The 16,338-nt window shown below is 48.2% G+C and overlaps 1 protein-coding gene across 1 annotated transcript in view; it reads left to right on the forward strand.

The window, feature by feature from the left end:
- Window positions 1-16,338, forward strand: part of fbxo41 (F-box protein 41) — a 41,890-nt gene that overhangs the window by 11,375 nt on the left and 14,177 nt on the right. Inside the window, exons 4-8 of the mRNA XM_007891507.2 lie at window positions 3,912-4,273; window positions 5,857-6,098; window positions 6,716-6,831; window positions 7,705-7,857; window positions 16,122-16,217. Of these exons, the coding sequence (XP_007889698.1) occupies window positions 3,912-4,273; window positions 5,857-6,098; window positions 6,716-6,831; window positions 7,705-7,857; window positions 16,122-16,217 (969 nt within the window). The remainder of the gene's footprint in view (window positions 1-3,911; window positions 4,274-5,856; window positions 6,099-6,715; window positions 6,832-7,704; window positions 7,858-16,121; window positions 16,218-16,338) is intronic.

Here is a 16,338-nt window from a genome sequence, read left to right on the forward strand (position 1 = left end):
TTGCAAGGAATATCAAGGGCAGCAGTTAAAGTTTTTATAAATATATTTAGAATGGTAAAGAGGGATTTGGGCCCATTAAAGCCAGATGTAGGTGAGACAATAATGAACAAGAAGGAAATGGCAGACTTGGTGAGTGAATACTTTGCTTCTGTTTTCACAATAGAGGAAGTGGAAAAAATACCAACGGTACAAGGGAACCTAAAAAATAAGCCAAAGGGAAGTACTAAATTGATTTAATATAAATTTAAAATATGGTATTGGACAAAAATAATGTGAGTAAAGATAGACAAATCTCCAGGACCTGATAGATTCCATCCCAAGGTATTAAAAGAAGTAGGGGAGGAAATTGCAGATGTGGTAGTCATAATTTTCCAAAGCACTCTGTATTCGGGAATTGTGGCCTTGGATTGGAGAATTGCAAATGTCACTCCATTATTTAAGAAAAGAGGGAGGGAGAAACCAGGTAACTACAGATGTCAGCTTAACTTCAGTTGTGGGGAAGTTACTGGAATCTCTCAACAATGACATAGTGACTGAGCACTTGAACAAGTATGAGCTAATCAAAGAGAGTCAGCATGGATTTGTGAGGGTAGATCAAGTCTAACGAATCTAATTGAATTTTTGGAGGAGGTCACTAACATGGTGGATAAGATGTTGTCCAGATGAACTTCCATGTGACATTTCATAAGGTTCCGCACAAGAGGTTATTAGCAAAAATAAAAGATCATGGAATTGGAGATAACTTTGTGATGTAGCTTGGTAATTTGTTACATTGCTAATTGGTTGGGAGGCAGGAAACAGAGAGTAGGCATAAGGGGAACATTCTCTGATTGGCAGGGTAGGTGACAAGTGGTGTTCCCCAGGGGACTGTACTGCGGCCTCAGCTTTTCACTATATATATGTGTATATATATATAAATACAAACTTGGATAAAGGAATAGAGAGTTTTATTTCCAAATTTGCAGATGACACAAAGTTAGGAGGCACAGTAAATTGTGTATGGGAGCAGGAAGATACAGAGTCATAGACAGATCAAGTGACTGGGCAAAACTGTGGCAGATTGAATTCAATGTGGGAAAGTGTGAGGTCATCCACTATGGATCTAAAAATAGCTAAGCAGAATATTTTCTAAATGGGGAGAAACTCAGAATTATGGAGGAGCAAAGGGAATTGGGTGTCCATACACACATCACTAAATACAAGCTCACTGGTACAAAACACTATCAAAAAGGCTAATGGAATTTTGGCCTTTATTTCAAACGGGTTGGAATATAAAGGAGAGGAAATGATGCTTCAACTATATAGAGCCTTGGTCAGACCCCATCTGCAGTAATGAGTTCAAGTTTGGGTACCGCATATTAGGAAAAATATATTGGCTCTGGAGGGGGTGGAGTGCAGATTCACCAGAATGATACTAGAGTTTAAAGGGTTAAATTATGAGGACAGTTCCATAAAGTTGGGTCACTATTCCCTTGAGTTGTTGAAGGTTAAGGGGTGATCTGATTGAGGTTTTTAAAATAATAAAGGGATTTGATAGGGTAGATACAGAGAAATTATTTCCTCTGATGGGGAATCCAGAACAAGGGTCATCATCTTAAAATTAGACCTAGGCCATTTAGGAGTGAAATTAGGAGGCAGGTTTTCAACCAAAGGGAAGTGGAAATCTGGAATTCTCTCCCTCAAAACGCTGTGGATGCTGGACCCATTCACATTGTCTAGACTGTGGTGGATAGATATTTGTTAGATCATGATATGAAAGGTTACGGTGCAAGGGCGGGTAGCTAACTGGACTTGGGTACAGATCAGCCCTGATCTTAAATGTCGGAACAGGCTTGAGGGGCTGAATTGCCTACTCCTGTTTCTATGTTTCTATGGTCACTATCTGATACCGGACAGTGAGGTCAGTGTGTGGTGCGAGACAGTGTGGTGTGACACAGTGAGGTCTGTGTGTGTTGTGACACAGTGTGGTCACTGTGGTGTGAGACCGTGTGGTCAGCCTGTGATGTGGGACAGCGTGTGGTGTGAGACAGTGAGATCACTGTGTGATGTGGTGTGCTGGTCAGTGGGTGTAAAATAAGCTGAAATGAATTCTGGATGATGTTTATTTTACTACAGAAAAATATCAGCAAGAGAGAACCTCCCGTCAGCACCTTCTCTCCTCACTGATGCACGTTTCACCTTGTGGAACCAGTGCAGGCCCTCCTGATCTTGGTGTACTTGTTCAGCGAGGACCACACTCCCCGCTAGGGCTTTGGCTTGTAGAGTTAAACAGGAGATGAGTGGGAAGAATCTTGCTTGACACCTTTTAAATCCTTTAAACTTCACATCTGTGATCTGACCCGTTCAGCTTTCCCCGAGCTTTGTAACATTGCCCAACTCTGCCACCATCTCTCCCCTCAGGCTGCTGACACTCTAATCAACAACAACAACAACAAATTGCATTTATATAGTGCCTTTCATGTCGGGAAGATCGCATCCAGGCTAGATTAGGACAAGTCTCTGCTCACTAGGACTACCCAGCTCTTCCCTGCACAAGCTACAAACCACCCAGAACTCTGCAGCTCATGGCCTCTCCCTCACCAAGCTCTGAAGTTATTACCCCTTTCCTCACCTAGCTCCACTGAGCTACCCATTCCCCAGGAGTTCGAGTTCAAGATGCTCATCCTCACTTTTAAATTCCTTCCAGTCTTGCCCAACTAGACTCACAAAGCAAGAGGATCTGGGTTCGATTCTCAAGCAGGGCGAAAAGTTGGGCAAGTTTCCTTACTCCACATGCCTCTGTTTACTGAGCAGTAAGTAGGAACCTGGTTGTTAGTCGATTGGCAGATCGTTTTTCTGGGGGTAATAATCCCTTCCCAAAAACTAGATTAAAAAAATGGTCACTCAGTCAACGGGCTGTTTGTGAGACACTGCTGTGCACAATTGGCTTTCAAGTTTCGCCCACAAAATATAATGAAGAGATTTGATAGGGTAGATACAGAGAAATTATTTCCTCTGGTGGGGAATCCAGAACAAGGGTCATCATCTTAAAATTATGCCTAGGCCATTTAGGAATGAAATTAGGAGGCAATTTTTCAACCAAAGGGAAGTGGAAATCTGGAATTCTCCCTCAAAACGCTGTGGATGCTGGACCCATTCACATTGTCTAGACTGAGGTGTTATGAAGCGCTTTGAGATGTCTCGAAGACATGATAAGGCCCTATATCAAATGCAAGGATTATTATATGATTATCCTGCCTACCTCTGTGACCTCCTCAAATCCTACCAACCTGCACGCTTCCTCTGCACTGACCTGTTTCATGACCCCCCCCCCCCACCACACCCTCCCAGCGTCAGCGATCAGGCCTTCACCCCAACTGCTCTCACTGTCAGGAAGTCCCTCCTACAGTCAGTTGTCGGTTGTACATTAGTGATAGGATAGATTGTAGATTCAGTACTAGTTACTGAGGTCAGACTGTAGATTTAGTATTAGTTACCAATTCTCCCACTGTAGATGTAATGATGAAATGTTTGGGGTAGGGAGTTATCCAACTCAATTCCTGTTAACCCTGAAAGCCAAAGCCCTAATGGATAGGTGATCCTAGCTGGACAAGCAGTCGGAAATGGCAAGCTATGTGATTTTAGCTGGATAGGCTCCAGCAGTTACCCCAGCACACAACCTGGGGTCCCCAAGCCTTGGCTCTTGCCAACCTGCAACTAATACTTTACGGAATTAGGTAAACAGGATGTGCCCTTCCAGGGAGAGAGAGTGCATTCCAATCCAACAATCTATCTCTGGGATTTCCATGTTTAGGTGGGATGCATGGAATTCTCAGGTTGGTTTGGAGACTCTTAAGCACAGTGATGGATTTCCGCATGTGTCAGACACCTGGCTGACTGAAAAAAAATAGTGCTGACATGTTTCTCTCTAGACCAAAGCCTGTTCCCCATGCGGTTCGATGCTATGACAGTGACAGTTTTACTCCGTCTGTGGCTGTCCCCCGCTGTGATCAGAGCACAGAGAGGAACTATCACCACAAGCAGAGCCACAGCGCCGAGGGCAGGTTCAGCAGAGACCCTGCGTCACGGAGCTCAGCGCTCCGGAGACAAGCCGTGGAAAACTGGCATCGCAGACCGGATCGTAACAGCACTGAGGGAGAGGAGGGCGACGTGTCTGATGTGGGCTCCAGAACCACCGAGTCAGAGGCTGAGATGTGGGAACAAGAGAGTAAATGTCCAGCACTCACACAGCACTTCGGGTCCAACCGAGCCAAGGCACATCGGCTAGCAACAGGTAGGGACCCAGGTACAGCATCGGTCACCAGGTCACAGGCTGAGCAAGAAACACACACACCTCACAATGTGACCATTGTACACTGTATACGTATATCCTGTAGGCACTTTGTATATACTGTGTATGTATCACAGTGCAGATTGTACACACACAGTGTATACACATCACTGTAATTCTTGTTATAATCCCCTCCAATCCGGCTTCCGCGCTGCCCACAGCACGGAAACAGCCCTGGTCAAAGTCACTAATGACATTCATCTGTGATCAGGGCTCCCTCTGCCTCCTTGTCCTCCTCGACCTTTCTGTCGCCTTCGACACTATCGACCACTCCATCCTCATACACCGCCTCTCCTCTTTACTCAGTCTTCACGGACCTGCCCTTGCCTGGTTCGATTCCTTTCTCTCTCACCATCTCCACTTTGTTGCCTCTTACCGGTTTCTCGTCCAGCCCCCGCACTGTCACATTTGGCGTCCCTCAGGGCTCTGTCCTTGGCCCTCTCCTCTTTAATACCTACATGCTCCCCCTTGGTGACATCATCCGCAGACATGGGGTCAACTTCCTTATATATGCGGATGACACCCAGTTCTATCTTTCTGCTTCCACCCTCAACTCCAGGACCACAGGACCAGGACATCAAATCCTGGATGAGGGCAAATTTCCAACAGTTGAATGTGAACAAGACTGAGGCCCTCCCGATTGGCTCGCGCCAGCGCCTCAACACCTCAGGCTCTGGCAGCATCAACCTCCATGGTTGCACACTACAACTCACCAAGCCAGTCAGGAACCTCGGTGTCTTGTTCGACCCTCAACTGTCTTTTCTTCCCCACATCCAAACCATGACCTGCTCTGCCTTCCCTCACTTCCATAACATCGCCCGACTCCGCCACTACTTCACCTCTCAGGTCGCTGAAACTCTTGTTCATGCCTTCATCATCTCCAGGCTCGACTGTGCAAACGCCCTGCTTGTCGGCCTTCCCAACTCCTCCCTCCACAGGCTGCAGATAATCCAGAACTCTACAGCCCGTGTCCTCTCCCGCACCAAACTCCGTGACCCCATTCTCGCCCAACTCCATTGGCTGCCTATCCTTCAGAGGATCCAGTTCAAAATCCTGGCCCTCACCTACAGAGCCCTCCATGGCCTCACCCCACCCTATCTCTGTGACCTCCTACCCCCTACTAACCCGCCCGCTCCCTCCGCTCAGCTGGCTCCGGCCTGCTCCATGTCCCCCGACCCACCCGCCCCACCATAAGTGGGAGAGCCTTCAGCCACTCTGCCCCCAACCTCTAGAATTCCATCCCCCAATCACTCCGCTTCGCCCCCTCCTTAGCCTCCTTCAAGTCTCGCCTCACAACCCTCTTCGACCATACCATCGGCCACCCCCTTCCCCTCCCTTCCCTTCTCCCCCACTGACCCCAGCTTGGGTCTGAAATGCTGTACTCTATCCAGCACCTTGGGACGTCCTCCCGACGTGAAAGGCGCTATACAAATGTAATCTTCTTGTTGTTGTTATTGATAATGAACAATTTGATTCTGCCAGAGACAGAGTTGGAGACATGCCAAGTCTGCTCTGTTGGTTCCTAGGTAACAGCAGACCCGTCAGCTACAAAGCAGCCAAACTCGACAAAGGAAGCTCGTGCCAGTCAAAGGAGGTGATCAGTCCTGAGGTGCTGAAGATGAGAGCTGCATTATTCTGCATTTTCACTTACCTGGACACCAAGACCTTGCTCCGAGCAGCAGAGGTTTCTCGAGATTGGAAGTATGTGGCCAGACACCCCGCGGTGTGGACACGAGTCTTGCTGGAGAACGCGAGGGTCTCTCCCAAGGTACACACTGCACAAAGGGTAAACACTGCTGCAGGTGCACACTGCCCCAGGTGCACAAAGCCACAGGTACACACTGCACAGTTGGAACTGGTACACCAGTGCAGCCCTGGGCATTGCACAACTCACTCACTACATCCACAGGAGAAGCTGTGCTGTTACAGGGGATCAGTTACAGTGTGTTATTACTAGAGGCTCAGTAGTAGTGTGTTATTACTAGGGGCTCAGTAATAATGTGTTATTACTAGGGGCTCAGTTATAGTGTGTTATTACTGTGACAGGTGGAATCCTGTAGCTCAGTAGCTAGAGCACTCGCTCCTCGAGAGGAGCTGGGTTTGATTCCCAGGAAGGGCGAAACATTCAACAAGTTTCCTTACTCCACATGCCTTTGTTTACCAAGCAGTAAGTAGGAACCCAGTTATTAGTTGATTAATAATAATAATTTAGTGACTCAATCCACCACTGTTTGTAGGACACTGCTGTGCGCAATTGGCTGCCACGTTTCACCCACAAAAGACACAGTCAATTCACTTAACAGTATATTCTGTGAAGTATATTCTCAAAAGACGTGATAAGACACTATTAAATGCAAGAAATATTATTATATTGCTGTATTTCAGTTCATGATGACTCTGTCTCAGTGGTGCACACAGACGCACTCGCTCACTCTGCAGAATGTCAAGCCTCGGCCAAAGGGGAAGAAAGAGAGTAAGGAGGAATATCTGAGGAACACACAGTAAGTCTCCAGTCTTTTGATCAGTGATCAGAGGGTAAAAGGTATAAAAATTGATATAAGTATTTAAATGGTGTACTAGAGTCACAGAATGATATGGTATGGTAACTGGCCACTCGGCCAACTGGGGCATGGGGTGGTGATAGGTGCACCCTGACAGGTGCACCCTGACAGGCACACAATGACAGGCACATTACTGACAGGCACACAGTGATGGGCACACAGTGACAGGGACAACAACAACAAATGATATATATACACAGCGCTTTTCACATCGGGAGGATGTCCCAAGGCGCAGGACAGTGAGCGATTTGAACTCGAGCAGGGGTTTGGGATCAGGAGGGATGGAAGGCAGGGAAGATAGGGGTATGAAGGTGACAGAGGGCACGGTCGAAGCGAGATGAAGTGACCATGGGATAGAGTTCCAAAGAGTGGGGGTAGGAGAGGCTGAAGGCCTGACCGCCGATGGTAGGGTGGGCCAGGCGGGTGGGGGACATGGAGCAGGCCAGATTCTGCTGAGCGGAGGGAGTGGACAGGTTGAAAAGGGGTTAGCAGGTCACAGAGGTAAGGGGGAGCAAGGCCATGGAGGGCCGTGAAGGCGAGGATGAGGATTTTCAACTCTATCTTCTGAGGAACGGGGAGCCAGTGGAGTCGGGTGAGCATGGTGGTGATGGGGGTCATTGTGTCAAGGACACGGGGTGGAATGTGCGAGTATTGACTGAAGCCTCAGGGTGACTCTGTGGCTCCTGTTTGGCGCCAGCTGCTTTGTGGGTTATCTCAGGCAGGTCGCTGAACCCAACACGTTGGACATTGATAGTCACATGTCACAAGTCCTGCCGCTGGTCACTAAAACCAACATGCTTCCCTCTGTGCCAGTGGCTCCCTGGAGATGGGGCTGGAGTCGATGCTCAAAGCTGCAGGACCCAATCTGCTCATTCTAAAGATTTCCCACTGTCCGACTCTCCTGACTGACCGCTCATTGTGGCTAGCTAGCTGTTACTGTCGTGCCCTGCAAGCCGTGACATATAGGTGAGTGTGCGAGAGTGCCAGTGTGAGTATGTGCCTCCACTACTTCGCCCTCCTCACACACAACACTGTTGAAACCCTTATCCATGCTTTCATGCCTCGATTATTCCTCCGTCTCCCAACTCCACTGTTCACAACATCCAACCGATTCAGAACTCCACTCCCATATCCTCACATTCTAAACTCCGTACCCCTTCAGCGCAGTCCTCGCCAGGTACCACTGGCTCCCCATTGAACCAGTCCTCGACAGACTACACTGGCTCCCTATTACACGCACTAAACTCCGTAACCCCATCACCCCAGTCCTCATCTCCACAAACGGTTTCTCCTCTAGCCCCCGCACTGTCTTGTGCGGTGTTCCTCTGGGCTGTGCCCTTGGTCCCGTCCTCTTCAATAGGGAAAGGGAAAAAGGAGGTTGCAATACTCATTAGGGATACGGTCACGGTCCTGGAAAAGGACGATGTGTCAGAGGGTCCAAAAATTTAATCTATTTGTTTAGAGTTACAGAGCAGAAAAGGAGCTGTTACTCTGTTAGGTATTTACTATAGACCTCCAAATAGTGGGAAGGAAATAGATGAGCAAATCTGCAAGCAGATTTCGGAGAGATGCAAAACCAATAGAGTAGTGATAATGAGGGACTTCAATTATCCTAATATAGACTGGGAAACACACAGTGTAAAGGGCAAGGAGGGAGAGGAATTCCTGAAATATGTGCAGGAGAACTTTCTGGATCAGCATTTTTCCAGCCCAATAAGGAAGGAAGCAGTGCTGGATTTAGTACTGGGAAATGAAGTGGGGCAAGTGGAGCAGGTTTCAGTAGGAGAGCATCTGGATAACAGTGATAACAATATCATTAGGTTTAGAATATTTATGGAAAAGGACAACAATCAATCAAAGGTAAAGACCCTCAACTGGAAACGGGCTGATTTCAGTGAGCTAAAAAGGGACCTGGCCAAGATAGATTGGAAAGAAAGATTGCCGGTAAGGCAGCAAACAAACAATGGGAAGCCTTCAAGGAAGAGATAGTTCGGGGACAGAGCAAATACATTCCCACAAAGGGGAAAGGTAGGACAGTCAAACCTCTCTGGATGACTAAGGAAATTGGGATTACAATAAAACAGAAGAAGGAGGCTTATGACAAATGTCAGGTCCAAAACACACAGGATAATCAAATAGAATATAGGAAGTACAGAGAAGTGAAAAGGGAAATAAGGGCGAAGAGATTGTGCGAGAAAAGATTAGCAGGAAACATAAAAGGGAACCCTAAGGTATTTTATAAACATATCAAGAATAAAAGGTTAGTCAAAACCTTTTAGGGTTTATCCAATTAGGGACCCTAGTGGAAATCTTCTTGTTGAGGCAGAGGGTATGGCTGATGTACTAAATAATCACTTTGCAACTGTCTTCACAAAAGAAGACGATGCAACCAATGCCACAATATCGCAGGTGTGTGAACAGAAATGGGATATGATAAAAATCAACGGAGAGGGGGGACTAAAAAGGCTGTCGGTGCTCAACATAGGTGCGTCTTGGTCCAGATGGGATGCATTCTAGGTTACTGAGGGAAGCAAAGGTGGAAATAGCGGAAGCTCTGACCACAATCTTTCAATCCTCTTTGGACACTGGAGTGGTGCCAGAGGACTGGAAGGTTGCAAATGTTACTCCCCTGTACAAAAAGGGGCAGAAGGACAAACCTGAGAACCACAGGCCAATCAGCCTAACATCATTAATAGGGAAACTTCTGGAGACTATAATCTGGGACAATATAAATTCTCACTTAGAAAAATATGGCTTAATAAAGGACAGTCAACATGGATTTGTTAAAGGCAGATCGTGTCTGAAAATCCTAATAGAATTTTTTGATGGATTGATGAAGGAAGTGCAGAAGACGTAGTTTATCTAGTTTTTCAAAAGGCATTTGACAAAGTGCCACATAAGAAACTTATAAACAAAATAGAAGCCCACGGTATTAAAGGGACTGTGGCAACATGGATCCAGAACTGGCTAGGAGACAGAAAGCAGAGAGTGGTAGTGAACGGTTGCTTTTCTGACTGGAGGGAGGTGTGTTAGTGGTGTCCCTCAGCGGTGGGTATTCTTTCTGATCTATATTAACGATCTGGATGTGGATACTGGGAGCACAATTTCCAAATTTGCAGACGATACTAAGCTAGGAAAAGTAGTTAATGCTGAGGAAGATAGCACCAGACTCCAAGAGGACTTAGACAGATTGGTAAAATGGGCAGAAACGTGGCAGATGAGGTTTAATGTGGAGAAATACGACGTGTTGCATTTTGGTAGGAAGAATGAGGAGAGGCAGTTATAAGTTAGATGGTACAATCTTAAAGGGGGCAAATGAACAGAGAAACATGGGGGTCCACATAAGCAAATCTCTGAAGGTGGCAAGACAGATAGATAAAGCTGTTAAAAAAGCATATGGGATACTAGGTTTTATAAATAGGAGCATAGAATTCAAAAGTCAGGAGGTTATGTTGAATATTTATAAAATGCTGGTATGGCCTCAGTTGGAGTACTGCATTCAGTTCTGGGCATCGCACTTTAGGAAAGATGTTAGGGCATTGGAGAGTGCAAAGGAGGTTTACCAGGATGGTACCAGTAATGAAGGACATTAATTATGAGGAGAGGTTGTTCGGATCTGGAATACATTACCTGAAAGGGAAGCCGATTCCACAACAACTTTTATGAGAGAAGTAGATGGGTATTTGGGGAGGACAAGATTGCAGGGCTATGGAGAGAAAGCGGGCCAGTGGGATTGAGTTGGATTGCTCTTCGGAGCTGGGTCAACTTCCACATTATGCGGATGACATCTCTCTACCTCCAATCTTGACTCCAAAGCCACTGCTGTCTTGACAGAATGTCTGTCAGACAGCAGGTCCTGGTTGAGAGCTAACTTGCTATAGTTGAATGTCAACAACACCAAGGCCCTCCTGATTGTTTCCTGTCAGGTCCTTCACACCTCAGGCACTGACAGCATCACCATCCATGGTTGCACACTCCACCTTGCTAAGCCGGTCCGGAACTTTGGCATCTTGTTTGACCCTCAACTATGCTTTCCACCCAACATCCATGCCATGTCCCGCTCTGCATTCCCCCACCTCCACAACATTGCCTGGCTCCGCCACTGCCTTCCCCTCAAGCCGTCAAAATCCTGATTCATCAAGGCTGGATTATGCCAACTCCCTGCTAGTCAGCCTTCCCAACACTTCCCTCCACAAGCCTCAGATCATCCGGAACTCTGCAGCTCCTGTCCTTTCCCGCACCAGGCTCTGTGACCCTATCAACCCCACCCGCGCCCAGCTCCACTGGCTCCCCATCCCCCAGAGGATATAGTTCAAAATCTTTGTTTTCACCTTCAAAGCCCTCCACACAACCTTGTCCCTCCCTACATCTGTGACCGGCTAACCCCTTATTCACCTGTACTCTTGCTCTGCTCAGCAGGCTCCGGCTTGCTCCAAGTCCCTCGCCTGGCCCGCCCCACCATTCGTGGTTGGGCCTTCAGCCTCTCTGCCCCCCACCCTCTGGAAATCCATTCCACATTCCCTTAGCCTCGCTCCTTCCCTTGCCTCCTTCAAGGTATGTCTCAAGATCCTGCTCTACGACTGTGTTTTCGGGCACCCTCCCTGCCTGCCACCCACCCTTCAGCTCAGCTACAAATCCATGACAGTCCAGCATAGTGGAACGTCCTCCCGACATGAAGGGCACTGTCCAAATGTAATTTTGTATTGTGTTGCATAGCATCCCGATCACATTATTTCTTGCCACTACTGTTTCACAGCGAGTGTGAGAGTGTGCCAGAGTGAGAGTGTGCAAGAATGAGAGTGTGCCTGAGTGAGAGTGTACCAGTGAGCCAGAGTGAAAGTGCAAGAGTAAGAGTGTGCCAATATGCCAGAGTAAGAGTGTGCAAGAGTGAGAGTATGCCAGTGAGCCTGAGTAAGAGAGTGCAACAGTACCAGTGTGCCAGAGTGAGTGTGCAAGAGTGACAGTGTGCTATAGTGAGAGTCTGCCAGTGTGAGAGTGTGCCACAGTGAGAGTGTGCAAGAGTAAGAGTGTGCCAATATACAGAGTAAGAATGTGACAGTGTGATAGTGCGCCAATGTGCCAGAGTAAGTGTGCCAGTGTACCAGAGTGAGACTATGCCAGAGTGAGAGTTGCAGAGCGAGTGTCAAGTGAGTGTGCAATTGTGCCAGTGTGAGTGTGCAATACTGAGTGTCCCAGAGTGAGAGTGTGCAAGAGTAAGAGTATGCCAGTGTGCCAGAGTGAGAGTGGGCAAGATTGAGAGTGTGCCAGTGTGCCAGAATGAGTATATGCCAGAGTGACAGTGTGACAGAGTGAAAGTGTGCCAGAGTGAGAGTGTGCCAGTGTAAGAATGAGTATATGCCAGTGTGCCAGAGTGAGACTGTGCCAGAGTGAGAGTATGCCAGAGCGAATGTCAAGAGTGAGAGTGTGCAATTGTGCCCAAGTGAATTGTGCGAGTGAGAGTGTGCAACAGTGCCAGTGTGAGAGGGTGCCAGTGAGAGGGTGCCAGAATGACAGTATCAGATTGTGCCAGTGCGACAGTGTGCCAGAGTGAGAGTGTGCTACTGTGAGTGTGTCAATGTGAGAGTGAGCCAGTGTGCCAGAGCGAGAGTGTGCCAATGTGCCAAAGTGAGAGTGTGCCAGAGTGAGTGTACCAAAGTGAGAGTGTGCCAGAGTGAGTGAACCAAAGTGAGAGTGTGCCAGAGTCAGAGCATGCCAATGTGCCACAGTGAGAATGTACCAGAGTGAGAGTGTGTCAATGTGAGAGTGAGGGTGTGACAGTGTGAGAGTTTGCCAGTGATAGTTTGTGTGTGACAGTGTGCCAGAGTGAGTGTGCCAGTGTGAGAGTGTGCCAATGTGCCAAAGTGAGAGTGTGCCAGAGTGAGTGTACCAAAGTGAGAGTGTGCCAGTGACAGTGTGAGAATGTGTCAGAGTGACAGTTTGAGTGTGACAGTGTGCCATAGTGAGAGTGTGCCAGAGTGAGAGTGTGCCAGTGAAAGTGTGCCAATGTGCCAAAGTGAGAGTGTGCCAGAGTGAGTGTACCAAAGTGACAGTGTGAGAATGTGCCAGAGTGACAGTTTGAGTGTGACTGTGTGCCAGAGTGACAGTTTGAGTGTGCAAGAGTGACAGTTTGAGTGTGACTGCGTGCCAGAGTGAGAGTGTGCAAGAGTGACAGTTTGAGAGGGTGCCAGTGCGACAGTGTGCCAGAGTGAGAGTGTGCTACTGTGAGTGTGTCAATGTGAGAGTGAGCCAGTGTGCCAGAGTAGAGAGTGACAGGGTGAGAGAGTGACAGTGCGAGAGTGTGCCAATGTGCCAAAGTGAGAGTGTGCCAGAGTGAGTGTACCAAAGTGAGAGTGTGCCAGAGTGAGTGAACCAAAGTGAGAGTGTGCCAGAGTCAGAGCATGCCAATGTGCCACAGTGAGAATGTACCAGAGTGAGAGTGTGTCAATGTGAGAGTGAGGGTGTGACAGTGTGAGAGTTTGCCAGTGATAGTTTGTGTGTGACAGTGTGCCAGAGTGAGTGTGCCAGTGTGAGAGTGTGCCAATGTGCCAAAGTGAGAGTGTGCCAGAGTGAGTGTACCAAAGTGAGAGTGTGCCAGTGACAGTGTGAGAATGTGTCAGAGTGACAGTTTGAGTGTGACAGTGTGCCATAGTGAGAGTGTGCCAGAGTGAGAGTGTGCCAGTGAAAGTGTGCCAATGTGCCAAAGTGAGAGTGTGCCAGAGTGAGTGTACCAAAGTGACAGTGTGAGAATGTGCCAGAGTGACAGTTTGAGTGTGACTGTGTGCCAGAGTGACAGTTTGAGTGTGCAAGAGTGACAGTTTGAGTGTGACTGTGTGCCAGAGTGAGAGTGTGCAAGAGTGACAGTTTGAGAGGGTGCCAGTGCGACAATGTGCCAGAGTGAGTGTGTCAATGCGAGTGAGCCAGTGTGCCAGAGTAGAGAGTGACAGGGTGAGAGAGTGACAGTGTGAGAGTGTGCCAGTGTGAGAGGGTGCCTGTGGGAGTGTGCCAGAATGACAGTGTTAGATTGTGCCAGTGCAACAGTGTGCCAGAGTGAGAGTGTGCCAGAGTGAGTGAACCAAAGTGAGAGTGTGCCAGAGTCAGAGCATGCCAATGTGCCACAGTGAGAATGTACCAGAGTGAGAGTACCAGAGTGAGAGTGTGTCAATGTGAGAGTGAGGATGTGACAGTGTGAGAGTTTGCCAGTGATAGTTTGAGTGTGACAGTGTGCCAGAGTGAGTGTGCCAGTGTGAGAGTGTGCCAAAGTGAGAGTGTGCCAGAGTGAGTGTACCAAAGTGAGAGTGTGCCAGAGTGAGTGTACCAAAGTGAGAGTGTGCCAGAGTGACAGTGTGAGAACGTGTCAGAGTGACAGTTTGAGTGTGACAGTGTGTCAGAGTGAGTGTGCCAATGTGAGAGTGTATCAGTCAGAGCATGCCAATGTCCCAGAGTGAGAGTGTGCCAGTGTGCCAGAGTGAGAGTGTACAAGAATGACTGTTTGAGAGGGTGCCAGTGTGACAATGTGCCAGAGTGAGTGTGCCAATGCGAGTGAGCCAGTGTGCCAGAGTAGAGAGTGACAGTGTGAGAGAGTGACAGTTTGAGAGTGTGCCAGAGTGATAGTATGAGTGTGATAGTGTGCCAGAGTGAGTGTGTGCGAGAGTGAGTGTGCCAGAGTGAGAGTGTGGCAGAGTGAGAGTGTGCCAGAGTGAGAGTGTGCCAGAGTGTGTGACGGTGTGACAGAGTGATTGTGTGATAGTGTGCCAGAGTGAGAATGTGCCAAAGTGACAGTGTGCCAGAGTGACAGTGTGAGAATGTGCCAGAGTGACAGTTTGTGTGTGACTGTGTGCCAGAGAGTGTGCCAGAGTGAGAGTGTGCCAGAGTGAGAGTGTGCCAGAGTGAGAGTGTGCCAGAGTGAGAGTGTGCCAGAGTGAGAGTGTGCCAGAGGGAGAGTGTGCCAGAGTGAGAGTGCGACAGTGTGACAGAGTGACTGTGTGACAGAGTGACAGTGTGGATTGTGTGACAATATGACAGACTGACAGTGTGCCAGAGTGAGTGTGCTGGAGTGAAAGTTTGACAAAGTGACAGTTTGAGAGTGTGCCAGAGTGAGCGTGCGACAGAGTGAGCAAGCGACAGAGTGACAGTGTGACTAGAGTGGATAGTGTGACAGTATGATAGAGTGACAGTGCCAGAATGAGAGTGTGACAGAGTGAGAATGCGACAGTGACAGTGTGACAAGAGTGGATAGTGTGACAATGTAACAGAGTGAGAGTGTACCAGAGTGAGAGTGTACCAGAGTGAGAGTGTACCAGAGTGAGAGTGTACCAGAGTGAGAGTGTGCCACTGTGTCAGAGTGAGGGTGTGCTAGACTGAGAGTGTGCCAGAATGAGTGTGGCAGAGTGACTGTGTGCCAAAGTGATAATGTGACAATATGACAGTGTGCCAGAGCGACAATGTGACATAGTGACAGTGTGACAGAGTGAACTTGTGCCAGAGTGACAGTGTGACATAGTGGCAGTGTGTCAGAGTCACAGTGTGACACAGTGGCAGTGTGATAGACAGTGTGACAGAGTGAGTGTGCCAGAGTGAGTCTGTCAAAATGAGTGTGACGGAGTGAGTGTGAGAATGTGCCAGTGTGACAGTGACAATGTGCCAGAGTGACAATGTGCCAGAGTGAGTGTGCCAGAGTAACAGTGTGCCAGAGTGAGTGTGCCAGTGTGAGCGTGTGAAAGTGACATTGTGACAGAGTGTGAGTGTGCCAGAGTGCGTGTGCCTGAATAACAGTGTACAAGAATGAATGTGCCAGAGTGAGAGTTTGCCAGGGTGACAGTGTACCAGAGTGAGTGTGCCAGAGTAACAGTGTGCCAGAGTGAGTGTGCCAGAATGAGTGAGCGTGTATGACAGTATGTGAGAGTATCAGAAGTGAGTGTGTTTGCATGTATGTGGATATGGGGCTGTGTGTGTGTGGATATGGGGCTGTGTTTGTGTGGATATGGGGTTGTGTGTGTGGATATGGGGCTGTGGTGTATGTGTGGATATGGGGCTGTGGTGTATGTGTGGATATGGGGCACGTGTGTGGATGTGTGTCACTGAGTGTCTGTCAGTGAGTGAGAGTGGGTCAGAGTGATTCTGTGTCAGAATGAGTGTAAGAATGTGTGACTGTGTGTGCGAGAGTGAGAATGTGAATGTCAGAGTAAGTGTAACAGTGCGTGTGATTGACGTCTTTCTGTGGTTGGTTTCAGGAGCTCCACTGATCCTGTTGGTCATGAAGTGATCTGGGCTTTGGGAGCCGGGTGTCGAGACATCATCTCCCTGCAGGTGGCACCATTACACCCATGGTGAGACGATAGCACAGCCTGATATCCACACACACATAGCACCATCTCCACACACACGCACATACACACGCAGCCCAATATCTACACACGCAGCCCCATATCCACACACACACACACACAC

Source organism: Callorhinchus milii, unplaced genomic scaffold, assembly GCF_018977255.1.
Source record: "Callorhinchus milii isolate IMCB2004 unplaced genomic scaffold, IMCB_Cmil_1.0 Scaffold1, whole genome shotgun sequence".
Lineage (NCBI taxonomy): Eukaryota > Metazoa > Chordata > Chondrichthyes > Chimaeriformes > Callorhinchidae > Callorhinchus > Callorhinchus milii.